Genomic DNA, 15,983 nt, shown 5'->3' on the forward strand with positions numbered 1-15,983 from the left:
ATTTAATACAATATTACCTGTGACCAATAGCGATGTAATTTGGAAGCTGTTGTAAATCTGTGATGTTGGGCCATTACTTTACACATCTGGGCACATTTGTGGGGTGGGAAAATCATATTCTGTGACATGCCGCTCATGTGTAGTGTGGAGGATGGGAAGTCGTACCGGGTGTATGTTACTGCCAGACATCAATCTCCGCCAGTGTGCTAGGCTGGTCGTAGACATTAGGTGTACGTCGGCCGGGCCTGCTGATTTACTAATGTATGTGACGACCACCCCCCCGGACGGAAGATTTCGAGAGAGAGATGGATCGGGCTGTGGAATTTCAACATGCCGGATCCTTTTGTTAATAGATAAGTCACTATCAGAGGAGTCTGGTGGTGACTTTCTCCCTATTAAAAACACATACACACCCGACCGAGCGTTCATGTATATGGAGGAGGGGAGGAACGATGGTTCACCTGACCACTATCTAGAGTGTATGGCCGGCTTTAGACTAGTAGTTCACAAAACTAAGATCTACACTAATCAGCTATAACATTAAAACCACCTGCCTAATATTGTGTAGGCACCGGCAAAACCGCTCTGACCCATCGAGGCATGGACTCCACAAGACCTCTGAAGGTGTTTTGTGGTATCTGGCCCCATGACCTTAGCAGAAGATCCTCCAAGTCCTGTAAGTTGTGAGGTGCGGCCTCCATGGATCAGACTTGTTTTTCCTCAGCTCCCAGAAACAATTGAATACTAAGGCAGAGCAGGGAGCCGTTGGCACCCCACCATCTACTCTGGTAGGCAACTTTCAGCCTGCGGCTTTCAAGGTACAGGGACCCCGACACTGGTAGTGAGGACCTCAACATTGTAATTTCAGCTCTGATCAGTAAACATAGAAGTGTAGAGAGAAGTGTCTGATATATAGACAGATATACAGTAGTCATGTATTCAGTCACTGTGTGTTTCCTACAGATGGATCCAGTAGGAGAAATCCACCAGAGAGATGTCCCAGTCCTCTGTATTCCCAGGACTGTCCAGAGGAAAATCACAATGTCCCAGAGAATCATCAGGTAGATGAAGCTGAGTCCTTTACCAGATCTATATAGGGGGGTGTGGAGATTTTTGGTCCTGTGGTCATAGATTTTGGTGGTTTCTTATGTAGATCTGTTAGATTATTCACACTTTCTGCTGTATTGTACTGAATTGTTACATATGTGAAATCAGGGGGAAGATCTGACTAATATTAAAGCGGAGGATGAAGCAGAAGAAGAGCGGGTGAGGGGCGATCAACCGTGTAATAGTGAAGAGGAGGAGGAAATTCCAGGAGGGGTTACCACAGGTAAGTAATAATGAATTTAGAAAGTGAATTGGGAGGTTTGTTAAGGTGAGGTTCCTCCTTAGTTCTACATTACAGTAACACGTCAGACAATGTGTTATACATAGTGCAGGAGCTGAGGGAGCTGTGACTGCACATAGAAGTTCTCTACAAGGTGATCTATGAATCCGGTCATACACTAGGCTTAGTATCAGATTTTGGGGGGCACCAGCTAGGGCTGGGCGATTTATGATTTAAATCAAAATCACGATTAATTGAACACGTAACCTCGATTACAGTTAATGAACAATTTTTAGGCCACACCCCCTTTTGCATGCCACGCCATTGGATATAGATCCCCTTAGACTGTTGTATATAATATCCTCCGACACTGCCCCTCACACAGTATAATGCCCCCATAGCTGCCCCCACGCACTATAATATTCTCATACAGCACCAATAGTGCCTAATAAAAATAATAATAAAATACTCCCCTAACCAATGGCGAGTGGAGGAGATTCCTCTGCTCCTCCTGACTGTGTGACTCGGCGCATATTTTCAGATTTCGCTGAACTTCTGTCATATACCGGAGTTTCAGGCATCCTATTGGTCCGAGGTGTCTTTTACTTTTTTTTTAGCCTCAATGCCCACACGCTAGTGCTCGCCCCAGTGGTATATACACAGATGATGAGGATTATATACAGGGTTGATGGGGGTTATATACAAGGATGATGGTGGGCTGCTATATAAAGGAATGATGGAGTTCCCTGTATATTATGGGGGATTCCCCAGTCTCTGATCAGTGATACTATCAGAGACTGGGGAACCCTCTGGGCTGTCTGTTCAGTATGCCTGCTGTTATGTGCTGTTATGTGTGATGTCATAGTGACACAGTATTATGTATTAGGCTGGGTTCACACTACCTATTTTCAGGCGTAAACGAGGCGTTTTACGCCTCGATTTACGCCTGAAAACACGGCTCCAATATGTCAGCAAACATCTGCCCATTCATTTCAATGGGTTTGCCGATGTACTGTGCCGACGACCTGTCATTTTACGCGTCACTGTCAAAAGATGGCGAGTAAAATAACAGCCTCGTCAAAGAAGTGCAGGACACTTCTTGGGACGTAATTGGAGCCATTTTTCATTGATTCCAATGAAGAACAGCTCCAAATTACGTCCGTAATAGACGCCTCGCAAAACGTCAGTACATGCAATTACGTCTGAAATTACGGAGCTGTTTTCTCCTGAAAACAGCTCCGTAATTTCAGACGTAAATGCAGTTATCGTGTGCACATACCCTTAGTATACAGGAGTATTCTAATAATTTATGTCAAAAATAAAGTACAGATTTTTTTAGCGTGAAACGTGAACGGGATAAAAAAAATAAACAAAACAAAGAATTCTTTTCAACCCCGAAAACGAGCAAAAAAAATAATTAAAAACTCTGCCGCATAAAATAAGGCCTCCTACACCTACGACAATACGAGGCAAAAATGAAAAAAAAATAGCTGGTCATTAAGAGGTTAAAGGCCCCATGTAATAATGCCGGTTATGTCTTCGAAATGTCTTAACCTCTTTCTGCCTCAGCCATTTTTCAGTTTTTTATTTTAGGTTTTTCCTCCTCACCCGGCCATAACTTTTTTCGTTTTCTGCCGATACAGGCGTATGAGGGCTTGATATTGTGGGGCGATTTGTTGTTTTTACGGCACCATTTATTGTAACAAATAATTTACTGGAAAAAATGTCTTTGTGGGCTGAAATGTGGGGAAAAAATTGATATATTTTTTTTATGGTGTTCACCATTCGGTAAAAACATGTTATCTTTAGTCTGCGGGTCAATACGATTACGGTGATAATAAATATATATCTTTTTTTTTTTTTTGGTTATATATTTTACTACTTTAAAAAAAATAAAAAAAAATCTGAGTATTTTAAAGACCTTCATTCGCTGTGTTTTACTTCTTTTTAGTAGTCTCCCTAGGGGATTTGCCTATCGTTTGCAGAATATACTGTAATATGTATTGCAGTATACTGTGTTTTTTGCCGCCTACTATTTGAGCCCTGCCAAAGAACAGAAAGATGGCAGACGTCATTAGACCCCTAGGCTGCCACGACAACCATCGGCATCGAGGGTGAAGGGGCGAAGTGACTCCTCTCCGATCCCACTCGTTGCAATAGGGCTATGCTCGGTGTGGGCTGTAATCAGTGGCGTAACTACCGCTATAGCAGCCGTAGCGGCTGATACGGGGCCCGCAGCATGAGGGGGCCCGTGCCACCCGCCGGCACGGGCCCCAACATGGCCGGAGGCTCCGCTAGCAGCCGCTATGGCTGTTACAGCGCGACGCCACTGAAGGGGTTGTTCCTACAAAAGACATGCATCCCCTATCCACAGGAGAGGGGATACATGTGTGATTGCTGGGACGCCCAGCGATAAGGAGAACGGGGGACCGAAAGTCCCCCGAAGTTCTCCATGACAGACCTCGGACTTCCAGGGTCTGTCTGCAGCTCCATAGAAATGAACTGTGCACTGGTCGCGCTTGTGCGCATGCGTGACCAGCGCACCTTTCATTTTTATTGAACTGTGCAGACTCCGGAAGTCCAATGTTTGTCTTGGAGGGAGTTTCGGTCCCCCGTTCTCCTTATCGCTGCCAGCGATCACACATGTATCCCCTATCCTGTAGATTGGGGATACATCTCTTTTATAGGACAAACTATAGGCCGTTTTTTTTTTTTGGGGGGGGGGGCTATATGGCGTTATCTACAGTGGGGGTCTATATGGCGTTATCTATAGGGGGTTCTGTATGGTATCTACAGGGGGGGTCTGTATGGCATTATCTACAGGGGGAGTCTGTATGGCGTTATCTACAGGGAGGGTTCTGTATGGTGTTATCTACGGGGGGGTCTGTATGGCGTTCTCTACAGGGGGGTTCTGTTAGGCGTTATCTACAGGGGGGCTGTATGGCGTTATCTACAGCGGGGGTCTGTATGGCGTTATCTACAGGGGGGACTCTGTATGGCGTTATCTACAGGGGGGTCTGTATGGCGTTATCTACAGGGGGGTCTGTATGGCGTTATATACAGGGGGGCTGTATGGCGTTATCTACAGGGGGGGTTCTGTATGGTGTTATCTACGGGGGGGTCTGTATGGCGTTCTCTACACGGGGGTTCTGTTAGGCGTTATCTACAGGGGGGCTGTATGGCGTTATCTACAGTGGGGGTCTGTATGGCGTTATCTACAGGGGGGACTCTGTATGGCGTTATCTACAGGTGGGTTCTGTATGGCGTTATCTACAGGGGGGTCTGTATGGCGTTATCTACAGGGGGGCTGTATGGCGTTATCTACAGGGGGACTCTATGGCGTTATCTACAGGGGGGTCTGTATGGCGTAATCTACAGGGGTTGTATGCCGTTATCTACAGGGGGGATGGGGGCTGTAAGACATTATCTACAGGGGGCTGTGTATGGTGCTATCTATAGAGAGGCGCTGTGTAGTGGAATCTATAGGGAAAATTGAAAAAGATTTATTGCCTGCCGGCAACAGAAGCCCTGTTTTCCAACTAACAATTAGAAAATAACAAAGTATTTATTGAATTTATGCAAAGAAAAGACAGACTACATATAATTTAAAAATTAAAGTCCATTGCTGACTGCAATCAGCTTAGTGCAAGGTACAGAAAGCCTGGAGCTAGCGGCTGCAGCACGCAGCACCAGACCCAACGTTCGATTCTAAGAGTCAGCAGGACACGTGTTTAAAATTCAGACAAGAAGCCCCCCTGAATTTTAAACACGTGTCCTGCTGACTCTTAGAATCGAACGTTGGGTCCGGTGCTGCGTGCTGCAGCCGCTAGCTCCAGGCTTTCTGTACCTTGCACTAAGCTGATTGCAGTCAGCAATGGACTTTAATTTTTAAATTATATGTAGTCTGTCTTTTCTTTGCATAAATTCAATAAATACTTTGTTATTTTCTAATTGTTAGTTGGAAAACAGGGCTTCTGTTGCCGGCAGGCAATAAATCTTTTTCAATTTAACCAATACGCCCACCAACTATAGGGGTTCTCCCCTTTGTGTGTATCGAATCTATAGGGAGGCACTATCTACAAGGGGGGGGGGTTGTGTGATACCCAGCGGAGGGGGGGCCCCAGTCAAAAGTTTGCTATGGGGCCCAGTCTTTTCTAGTTACGCCCCTGGCTGTAATATGCAGCCGACACATGCAGCGAATCACACAAAAACAAGGCCTTTAAATATCTTTGTAGTCTTGGGGTGTATAAAGACATTGCAGTTGAAACCGCACTAAAAATAAATAAATAAATGTATTCAAAAATACGTATGCGTTTTTACTGCAATTTACTGAGATTTCTAGGCAGGTCACAATTGAGCGCGGCATCTAAGGGGTAATACGGGTGTAATCAAAGTGAGTATTCCACAACCGACACCCGCTAAGTATGGAGCGCGCTCATCCCGTGAGCTCGCTCCATACCTACCTTTAAATCTAGTCACATACATGGGTTTATGTGTAATTTTTATTTTTGTCTTTTAACTTTTTATTTTTATGGCCTTTCCATCAGAAAAGACAATTGGGGAACTTTATTATTTCATTAAACTTTTATTACACTCTACATTTCCTCTGTAACTGGCGCTGCACAGACTGGAAGATCAGACATTTTAGGGTGAGTTCACACGTAGCGTAAAAATTGCGGATTTCGTTGCGGAAAATGAAACTTTATCCCAGAGCTGCGGGATGTCAGAGAGATGCTTCGCCATGGTATCAGTTTTTTGTGATTTTTTTCAGTTTTCCGCAGCGGACATTTTGGCCGAAAAACTGTACCACAATTTGGTGCGCTTATTCGTTCGTAATTCCCTGTGGCGCATAGGGCGAATACACTGTGTGCTTTTGCGCAGCATATCCGCCCTATGTGAACATACCCTTATAGTAACTATTATCACTGATAGGGCTATTCTGGGTTCAGTTAGACCCAGAAGCAGCCTCCTCCTACTATCATCTCGGCAAACATGTGACCAGTCACATGACCACCGGGGCCAATAGAGGCAGCGACCTGTATTCTATACACAGCGCTGATTGAGCGATATGTACGTGAGTACAGAGAAGACAGAAGTTGTAAAACCACTTTTCCCTCGGGCAGCAAGCTTAATAAATATATACACACAGTGGGTAGTTCTTAACCGGTTGAGCATCATTTTAGGAGTCAATTGAAATTAAAAACACATACATTTTGGTGATTGCCTTTGTACTTTGTAATTTATTTGCTTCAACCATTACAAATCCCCTAATAATAACAGCTGAGAAGAAAGATCCTCATTATAGTTCTATATTTTAAGGGGTTTTCCAGGGACACTAAAGTTTTCGGGGCGGGCAGTGCACGAGCACTGAGGAATAGCATGAACACGAAAAAAATGTGGTGGGCATTGGGGCATAAGCAAAGAATTGAACGGGGCGGGCATTGAGCAGGCTGTGGACCAATAGGATGCCTCAAACCTCACACAGTATAATGCCCCCACAGCTGCCGCCACACAGTATAATATTCTCATACAGCACCAATAATGCCTAATAAAATACATACTCCCCTATCCCCATCTCAACGACGAGTTGAGGAGATCCCTCTGCTCCTCCGGTCTGTTTGGCTCGGCGCATATTTTCAGATTTCGCTGGACTTTTGTCATATACCGGAGTTTCAGGCATCTTATTGGTCCACAGCCTCCTCAATTCCCGTCCCATTCATTCTTTGCTTATTTCTTGATGCCAGCACCATTTACTTGGCATTCATGTTATTCCTCAGTGCCTGCCCCAATAGTATCCACAGTGATTATGGGGATTACATATATACAGAGATGATGGGGATTACACATATAGAGGGTTGATGGGGATTACATTAGCTAGCTGAGGTGTCGTCATGTGATTCTGTGACCGCATGCAGAGAAAGCTGGTGGGCGGGATAAAAACTAAGAGGGAGTGGGGAGGGGGAAGAGACAAATCAAAAGGGGAAGAATAATTACAAAAAAATTGCCTGTGTTGTTATGAGAAAAGACATGGGCTGCTGGTAAGAGTTATATGTCACCCCAGTGCTGGATTTTCTGCTTCACCCCTTCTTACTGCTATATAATATTTTCCATACTGATGGAGCTTCTAAGGGTGTGCTACAGAGAGATAGTGGACCAGGATGATTCTCTGCTCTGTGTGTGCAGTGTATAGCAGACATGATAGCAGTTAGGCTCCATACACTACATCAGGGAAAACTGAGAATTAAAGATAGAGTCTGCAGAGGGAAAACTGCTAAAAGAATGCCAGATACAAGTCATGTAATGGCCAGAAATAGTGTTATTCCTCCTGTACACACATATGTTAGATTATTCAGAGAAGTCATCCAAAAATTAGGCACGCTTTAAGGGTCTTTAAGAAGTTTTCAAAGTGGGTTTAACCCCTTAACGCTGAAGGACGGATATATCCGTCCTCTGCAGCTGCTAGTTCGCGCATGGATATATCCGTCCTGTGATGGCGCGGGTACTAGCACTGTACCCACGCGATCAGCGGCAGGAGTACGGCTGTTATACACAGCCTGGCTCCTGCTGCAACTGCCGGAATCGAAGCACGCTCCGATTCCAGCAGTTTAACCCATTAAATGCCGCTGTCAATAGTGGCAGCGGCATTTAATGTGTTTGACAGAGGGAGGGAGCTCCCTCTGTCACCCCATCGGCGCCCCCACAAAGAAATCGTGATCGCCGTCGTGTTTCCATGGCAGCGGGGGGTCTAACAAAGACCCCCAGGTCTGCCTTCAGCATCTGCCTGTTAGGCGATGCCGGAGGCATGACCTAACAGATTGCCTGTCAGTTTTACACTGACAGGCAATAATGCTTCGGTATACTAAGTATACCAAAGCATTATATATGCGATCAGCCTTCGTCTGGGGTAGGCAGTTACCGAAACGCACGTCGGGTGCAGACGTCCTATCTCCGTATCACAATGTCCACCGGTATGTTGAACAAACATTTGCCATTTTCAGCAGCTTGCACAAAACATTGCTTGTAATTCTCTGATTTCATTTCAAACCGGCTTTTGCACATTTGAACATTGTTTCATATTGTTGTAATTGGTGGCGTTGCTTATACATGATTTTTTCATACTTACCTAAATCGCCACCACCCTACTAAATATATTCATATATGTGTTTTAGTCTGGTATGATCTCATTCACCTTTTTGCTGCTACAATATTTTGCTTATTGCTTTCAACACGTTGACCAAATAACTATATCTGGTTCATGATTGATCTGACGTCTTTTTTTATTGTGTGACTTATCCTCCATTCCATCTTTTAACTTGTCCAATGTCTTTATTCAATAAAAAATTTATATTTTCTGTATTTTCACGTGCTTCAAGTCGATCATTCTTCCTTGGTAGTTTCTCATGTCAAACTTTGATCGACGCACCAAGTGTATCTTGGTCAATACTTAGGATATGATAGAGTGCCGCTCACATAACTAGCAACAGTGCTTGACAGTTTAAATGTTGATGTTTCGAGCACTACCGATATCATATTCTGTCTGTTGGTATTTTTTTGGTTTATTATTAGTACTTGATAGAACCCCCTTTCCCCTTAGAGCAGCCTGAATTCTTAGCGTAATGATATTACAATGTACTGAAAACCTTTATTACAGATTCTGATTATTAACTTCACTCTGTCTATTCCACTGCATCCCAAAGATGTTCTATAAAATTGAGATCCAGTGACAGTGCAGCCATTAGGATATACAGACCTCATTATCATGTCCGTCAATTCAGCCCGAGATGTCTGCTTTGTATCATGACACATTTTGTTAAATGTAGACTTAGGCCAATATTCGATTGTCTCTAACATTATTAGGTTAAGATGTTGTATGTCTTATTAGTATTTAAAGGGCCAAATGTTTTGGCAGAGAACAGGCTTCATTGTGAGACAAGGTTCTGTTGTTGGAGAATTTTTTTTTATCAAGTCAAGCTTTACGTAATAAAAGTGGAGGACTGGATGTAAACCTGAATCCTGGACTTTGTTATGGATTTATCCTAAAGTGTTATACAAAGCGTTATAAGGCTGGAATCACACATATAGTTTTTGAGCTGAAGCCAGGAGTGGATTCAAAAGGCTTGGCTTAAACTTCTTACAGCTTGATCCACTTCTGACTTTGGCTCAAAACACTGCATGTGTGTTTCCAGCCTAATATGAATGTTATACATTTGTCAACTTTTCTATTTTCAAACAAAGTCACAAGTTTTTGTTTTTTTTAATCCTAACAGAAAATCCAAGTAAGAACTCTGAGGGAAACTTCAGGTTATTGCTAAATTATAAAGTAGAAGATGAAGATATCATGCAGCAGTCTTCAAGAGGAAACCTCATTACCCTTAATGTACATCCAGGACTTCACAGTAAAGACCTATCATATAATTTCATTAATCATGAGGAACCTTCTCCTGAGCAATCACAGATTGTTACCACAAGTACAGGTCAGAAAGGGGGTAAAAGGTTTCAATGTGGTAAAAAGTTCACAAAAATCTCAGGTCTTTTAACAAAGACAATAATTCACACAGGAGAGAAGCCGTATTCATGTTCAGAATGTGGAAAATGTTTTACACGAAAATCAAATCTTGTTACACATGAGAGAATTCACACAGGAGAGAAGCCATATTCATGTTCAGAATGTGGGAAATGTTTTGCACGAAAATCACATCTTGTTAAACATGTGAGAAGTCACACAGGAGAAAAGCCGTATTCATGTTCAGAATGTGGGAAATGTTTTACAGATAAATCAGGTCTTGTTACCCATGAGAGAATTCACACAGGAGAGAAGCCATATTTATGTTCAGAATGTGGGAAATGTTTCACAGCTAAATCAAGTCTTATCGTACATAAGAGAAGTCATACAGGAGAGAAATTATATTCGTGTTCAGAATGTGGGAAATGTTTTACTACTAAAGGCAAACTTAGGGCTCATCGGAGTAAGCATACAGATGAGAAACCATTTTGATGTTCTATATGTGGAAGATTTTTTACAGAGGAATTACATTTTGGAACTCCTCAGAGAATTCACATGGAGTAGAAACCATAATCTCGTTTAGAATGTGGGAAATGCAATAAGAGAAAAAATATATATTTTAAACACATCAGATTATTCACAGACATTAAACAGCCAATAAGATTGTTTATTTTTTTTGGGTGGAATTAGCCTGGATCAGCCGAACACCGAAATTATATTTACCTGAGGTCAACTGTGACCGGGATCCATGAAGGAAAAATATTGTGGATATAAGGAAGAAAAGAAGAGCCTTGTTTAAGCTATGTTCACATCTGCGTCAAAGTACGTTAGGGGCTTTCGTCGCAGATCCAGCAGGTATTGCCGGAGTATACCAGAGACAATAGCGCGGCATTCTTCGCTAATTTGTCCGGCGAAATCACGGACATCCCAACAGAAAGCCGACAGAACCCATTAAAGTCAATGGGTTCCGTCAGCAACCGGCGGTATCCGTTGTGGTTCCGTCATTCCCTTGTTCTCCTCTGACGGAGCAGAACATCCGAACGCACCAACGCAGGTGTGAACCCTGCCTTACTTACAAAGCAGAGATGCTGAATTCTCACCTTGAAACTTGCTTCATATTACTGTATTCATAAATTCCCCCACAATGCAGGAGAATCCACAGTGATAGTAAGGGAAATTATGGACTTTTTTTATTTTTTGCTTTCATTAAAACAGCATAAAAAGATGAAGGTGATGGAATTGAACAAAAAAAAAACACTTAACAAATTAACTTTGCAGTTGAATAAAATAAAAATTCACAAATCTTTTTTTTCATAGAAGGAAATGTCATAAGTGTATTTATCACTAACTTAAAGACCTAGCATTAGACTCGACGGCCCCGAAATCACGGCCATATGCGGTGACGAATGCCCACAGGATTTTTCTGGTAATTTCACAATATTTACTGACTAAATCGTGTGTCAATTCATCACCTATGTGGGTTGAAACGGCCGCCGCTCTCCCTGTTCTTACCCTCAGGGTAGATTCACTTGTGGCAGATTTGTTAACAGATGCATGAAATTATTTTTAGTTTCAGAAATTTCTGAGTGGGGTTATTTCTGCAGCATTCACGTGGATTCTGAAATCACCATTCAGATGAGTGGAACAGCCGCAGACAATTCCTGAAACAAAACTGCTATTTGTGAACTGGAATCACACATGCAGTTTGGGTCAAAGAAATGCATGAAAAACTGCACCTCAAAGCCAGAAGTGGATCCAGCCGGAAAATAAGTAGAAGTCCTTCATTTATATTTCCCAATTCTTTTTAATACACTCTTGGCTTTGGCAAAATAATGCTACATGTGTGATTCCAGCCTCCGAGAGGATCGAGGAGGAACGCGTCTCATTTAAACCTCTGACGTTTGGTTTTCCCTTGTTAGTGAAATGTGTGATTATCACCATGCCGAGATCCGGAGCGCTCTGAGGCCTTCAGAAAGGTTATTAATGTCTATGATTCAGGAAAGGAAAGATGTCCAGAAAACCATCTACATGGGGAGATTTCAGACAACTGTCAATTGGTCCAGGCCAGTCTGTCTCAGTAAGATCAGCCTGAGAGCAGAACACAAGATGCTGAGAGAAGTTTCTGAGAACCCCAGAATTTCTTTAAAGATCTACAGCAGATTTTGCCACTCTTGATCTGTACCATTGCAAAATTGCTGTGAAAAGGAAAACTACACGGAGGTGTGCCAAGAGAAAACCTTAGTTATCCAGAAAAACATCAGATCAAGACTATAGTTTGCTCATGAACACCTATCAAAGAAGAATCAAAAGGTTATTTTTCCCCAGTACCAGAAGACATGTGTGGCATAAATTATAGACCGCATTTCATCAGGAAAAAAACCTGTATATGACTTGAGATCATGGTGGAGGAAATGTTATGGTTTGGGACTGCTAAACTGCAACAGGACCTGGGCAGCTCCTCATCCTAGAATCCACTATGAATTCTACATTGGCAGCGGCAGTTTGAGTGTAATGTAAGACCGTCTGTCAGAAAGTTTTAAGTTCAGCTAAAAGTAGACTTTGGAACAAGGCAATACCAGTAAACCCACCAAGGAATGATCAAAAAAAACAGAAATGGAGGGTTCTTGAATGGTCAAGTGAAAGCCTAGTTCTAAATCCCATTATAATGCTGTGGCGGGGGGGGTTAAACTGGTCGTGCATTTTTCCCATGAAGTGTAGGAGACAAATTGTCCCATGTATGAAAGTAGTAGAACGTAAAGCCTCATTCACATTTGCATATTTTGTATTCAGTATTTGTAAGACAAAACTAGGAATAGGTCCAAAGCATGGAAGGCATGTAAATCTTGCCATTATATTTTTCTATGCTTATGTTCCGTTTCCAGTTTTGACTTACAAATACTGATGCAAAATACGGACGTGGGAATGAGACCTTATAAAAAATTTTTAAAAAAGCCTGCTGGAGGCTGGTTTTGCCAAAGGGGCAGAACCAGGTATTTCAGCCATAGAATAAGATGGCATATCTGTGAGGTGTTTTGTTTTTTTTTGTTCAATAAATTATTGAAAATTTAATTTAGAATTTTTTTCTATCACCTTTTATCTTTTAATACTCTATGAATGAAGATTAAATATTGATACACATGTTAACATATGTAAAATATATATATATATTACATGAGGTGACCTTACATGACTGTAGTCGGAGACAGATACTGCAGGCTCCATAAACGTGTAATTTTTAACGATGAGATAATGATTGTGAGTAAGACTAAAACGACATTAGGGTTTTACCTTACACATGAGAAAACATTATAGTTGTGTTGCCATCCACAGAGCAGGTTTTACATGAACTACCGCTCCTATCCTGACACGGCCCCGCAATAATCTCCCATCATCTTACACTAAACATTATGTGTAACGTTGTGCTGATCGAATTTTATTTTTTAATAAAGTGATTGATTCTCAGAATGTTTGTTGTTGTTGTTCTCGGCGTTTGTTGAATTGGGATATATCAGTGTAGATAGAAAAGCGGGAAACAGCAATGTGGGAATACAGCAAAATAAAGGAGTATTCCAACACAGAATGTGCCATAAGTCTGGTAGATGCAGGTCCCACCTCTGTTACACGCACCTATGTGGAAAATAAGTGTCCCCTGAACCTGCCTGATGAGTCGGCTGCTGCATCATGGTGTATACAATGGGCATATACTAAATCCATGTTCCTAAAAAACAAAAACCTCTTGCTTTAAGACAGCAGATCTAGATGTTTCCGGCTGAGGAAGTCCACAACCATGTTTTCTGATATTTTTAGATGGGCTGAAGAGGGGGACATTCTTTTCTTGTGTCAGATGACATGAATAGTATTGTCAGACCCACAGGCTGTTTCATATTTGCACAGGAATGTAGAGATTATGTAAAAACATTTTTGTCTAAAGCCACAAGCAAAAAATAAATAGAAATTCCATACTGTAAATGTAAAGAGAATTGTCCAAAGATATCTTGAAGCCACAAAGAATTAGAAAAAGGGCTCTTCTCATTCAGTTCCAGGGGAAAAATAAACAAAGTATTAAGGTCTAAAAAATTAACAGAACTGCGCTACATAGGATGAGTACATTCAACACATTCACAATAAAATCAGTGGGTGTGGGGCTTACCTTTTAGGTGTACAACCATGTAGGTACAACGCTATATTAGAGCATGTATGTAATGAGGATGCTGCCGGTACCCCTTGTGTGCAATGCCCACCACACTGGGACTTTTGGGAATCAGCAGACAACTGGACAGGATTCCATGTCCAAAAAAAAAAGGTACTGAAACGTTTCTACGTTTTAAAGCTTTATAGGATGTCTCAACAATACTAGACATTTCCAGTTGCTTTGAACCCCTTTAGGTGAGAGACATTTACATAACATGACAGTCATCAAACATTGAGGCTGGGTTCACACAGGACAGAAATTTTGCACTTTGTGAATCCACCAAAAAATCCACATGTGTCTTCTGCTGCGGATTCACCTTGGATTTCAACCCTTCCACATTGAAATAGGTCAAATTTGCAACAAATCCGCTGGCCCCTAAGCCTCACAATAGACTGAAATTCCTGTTCTGTATGGATCACTTTTCTGCACTCATCTCATTATCATCATAGGCAGGATTACACTCACAGGTAACACCTATATAAATATAACATAGGACCCATCATTTATAATAGACTGATCCTTCATGTTCTGTAGAGATCACTTCTCAGCAGTCATCTCGGTATCATCACAGGCAGGAGTACACTGACAGGTTACACATAATTATATATATGTATGTATATATATATATCAAAGAATCCACCATCCATAATAGACTGACCCTTCCTGTTCTGTAGAGATCACCTTTCAGCAGACATCTCATTATCATTACAGGCAGCATTACAATGATAGGTAACACCTACATTTTACGGACAAAAGTATTGGGACACTCCTCTTAGGTTCACACACCGTGTGAACCCAGCCTAAATAACTGAATTCAGGTGTTTAATTTAGTCCCCTTGCCACAGGTGTATAAAATCAAGCACCTAGCCATGCAGTCGCCTTTACAAGCATTTGTGAAAGAATGAGTGCTAACAAAACTCACTGAATTTGAGCGTGGTGCTGTAATATTATGTTACCATTGCAACAAGTCAGTTTGTGAAATTTCTTCCCTCCTAGATATTCCACGACTAACTGTGAGTAGTTTTATTGCAAAGTGGAAGCGTTTAGAAACCACAGACCAATGTAAAGTTACAGACCAGGGTCGATGAGTGCTGAGACGCATAGTGCATAAAGTTCGCCAGCGCTCTGCTGAGCCAATAATTGAAGAGTTCCAAACCTCCTCTGGCATTAACATCCGCACAAAAAGTGTACCCCATGAGTTTAATGGCATGGGTTTCCATGTCTGCATGCAAGCCTTACATCACTAAGCATAATGCCAAGCATCTGATAGAGTGGTTTAAAGCATGCTGCGTCTGGAGTAGTGGAAACTTTTTTTGTGGAGTGACTAATCACGTTTCTCTGTCCGGGTTTGGCGAATGTCAGGAGAACGTTACCTACTTTTATGCATTGTGCCAACTGTAGGGTTTTGTTAAAGGAACAGTGTCATCACAAATAATTTTTTTATATGTTAAAGATGTTAGTGCTTTAATAAAAACGTTTATTTTCATTTGTGTGTTTGTGTTTTACTGTTTCTTATTTTTACACTTTTTCTTCCCTATGGGGGCTGCCATTTTTTGTTCCATTTCTGTGTGTGTCGATTAACGACACACACAGACATGGAATACGGCAGCCACAGTCCCATAGGGACTGCGAACGGCTCCCGTCCCATTGACTGCCGTGTACGGCGTCTGTGTGGGAACTGCGCATGCGCCGCTCCCACACAGTCCTATTCGAAATTGGCGCCGTCCGGCGCCATTTTCCTGTGGACCGGAAGTCGCGGCCGGACAGTAATATTACTACTTCCGGTCGCGGCTTCCGGACTTGTGCACATGGAACAGCGGCAGCAAAGGGAGCGGACGGGCCGGAGGGAGCCGCGGCGGCAGGAGCAGGTAAGAGATTTCAATGTATGTTAGTGTTTGTGTGTGTTTACTACTGTATGTAAACCTACTACACTGTGGGTTACCTCAAAAAATGGCGACACA

At 42.2% G+C, this 15,983-nt stretch overlaps 2 protein-coding genes across 2 annotated transcripts in view; one reads left to right on the top strand and one right to left on the bottom strand.

Annotated features, from left to right (window-relative positions):
- The window catches only part of LOC142698612 (uncharacterized), a 201,682-nt gene that overhangs the window by 39,422 nt on the left and 146,277 nt on the right, over positions 1–15,983 (bottom strand). The window lies entirely within an intron of this gene.
- Positions 1,217–15,508, top strand: LOC142671793 (uncharacterized). Its single transcript, XM_075847161.1, has 2 exons — positions 1,217–1,330; positions 9,595–15,508. The coding sequence occupies exon 2, from the start codon at positions 9,666–9,668 to the stop codon at positions 10,320–10,322; it is 657 nt and encodes a 218-aa protein (XP_075703276.1). The 5' UTR covers positions 1,217–1,330; positions 9,595–9,665; the 3' UTR covers positions 10,323–15,508.

The sequence above is a fragment of the Rhinoderma darwinii genome, chromosome 1, assembly GCF_050947455.1.
Source record: "Rhinoderma darwinii isolate aRhiDar2 chromosome 1, aRhiDar2.hap1, whole genome shotgun sequence".
NCBI classification, from domain to species: domain Eukaryota; kingdom Metazoa; phylum Chordata; class Amphibia; order Anura; family Rhinodermatidae; genus Rhinoderma; species Rhinoderma darwinii.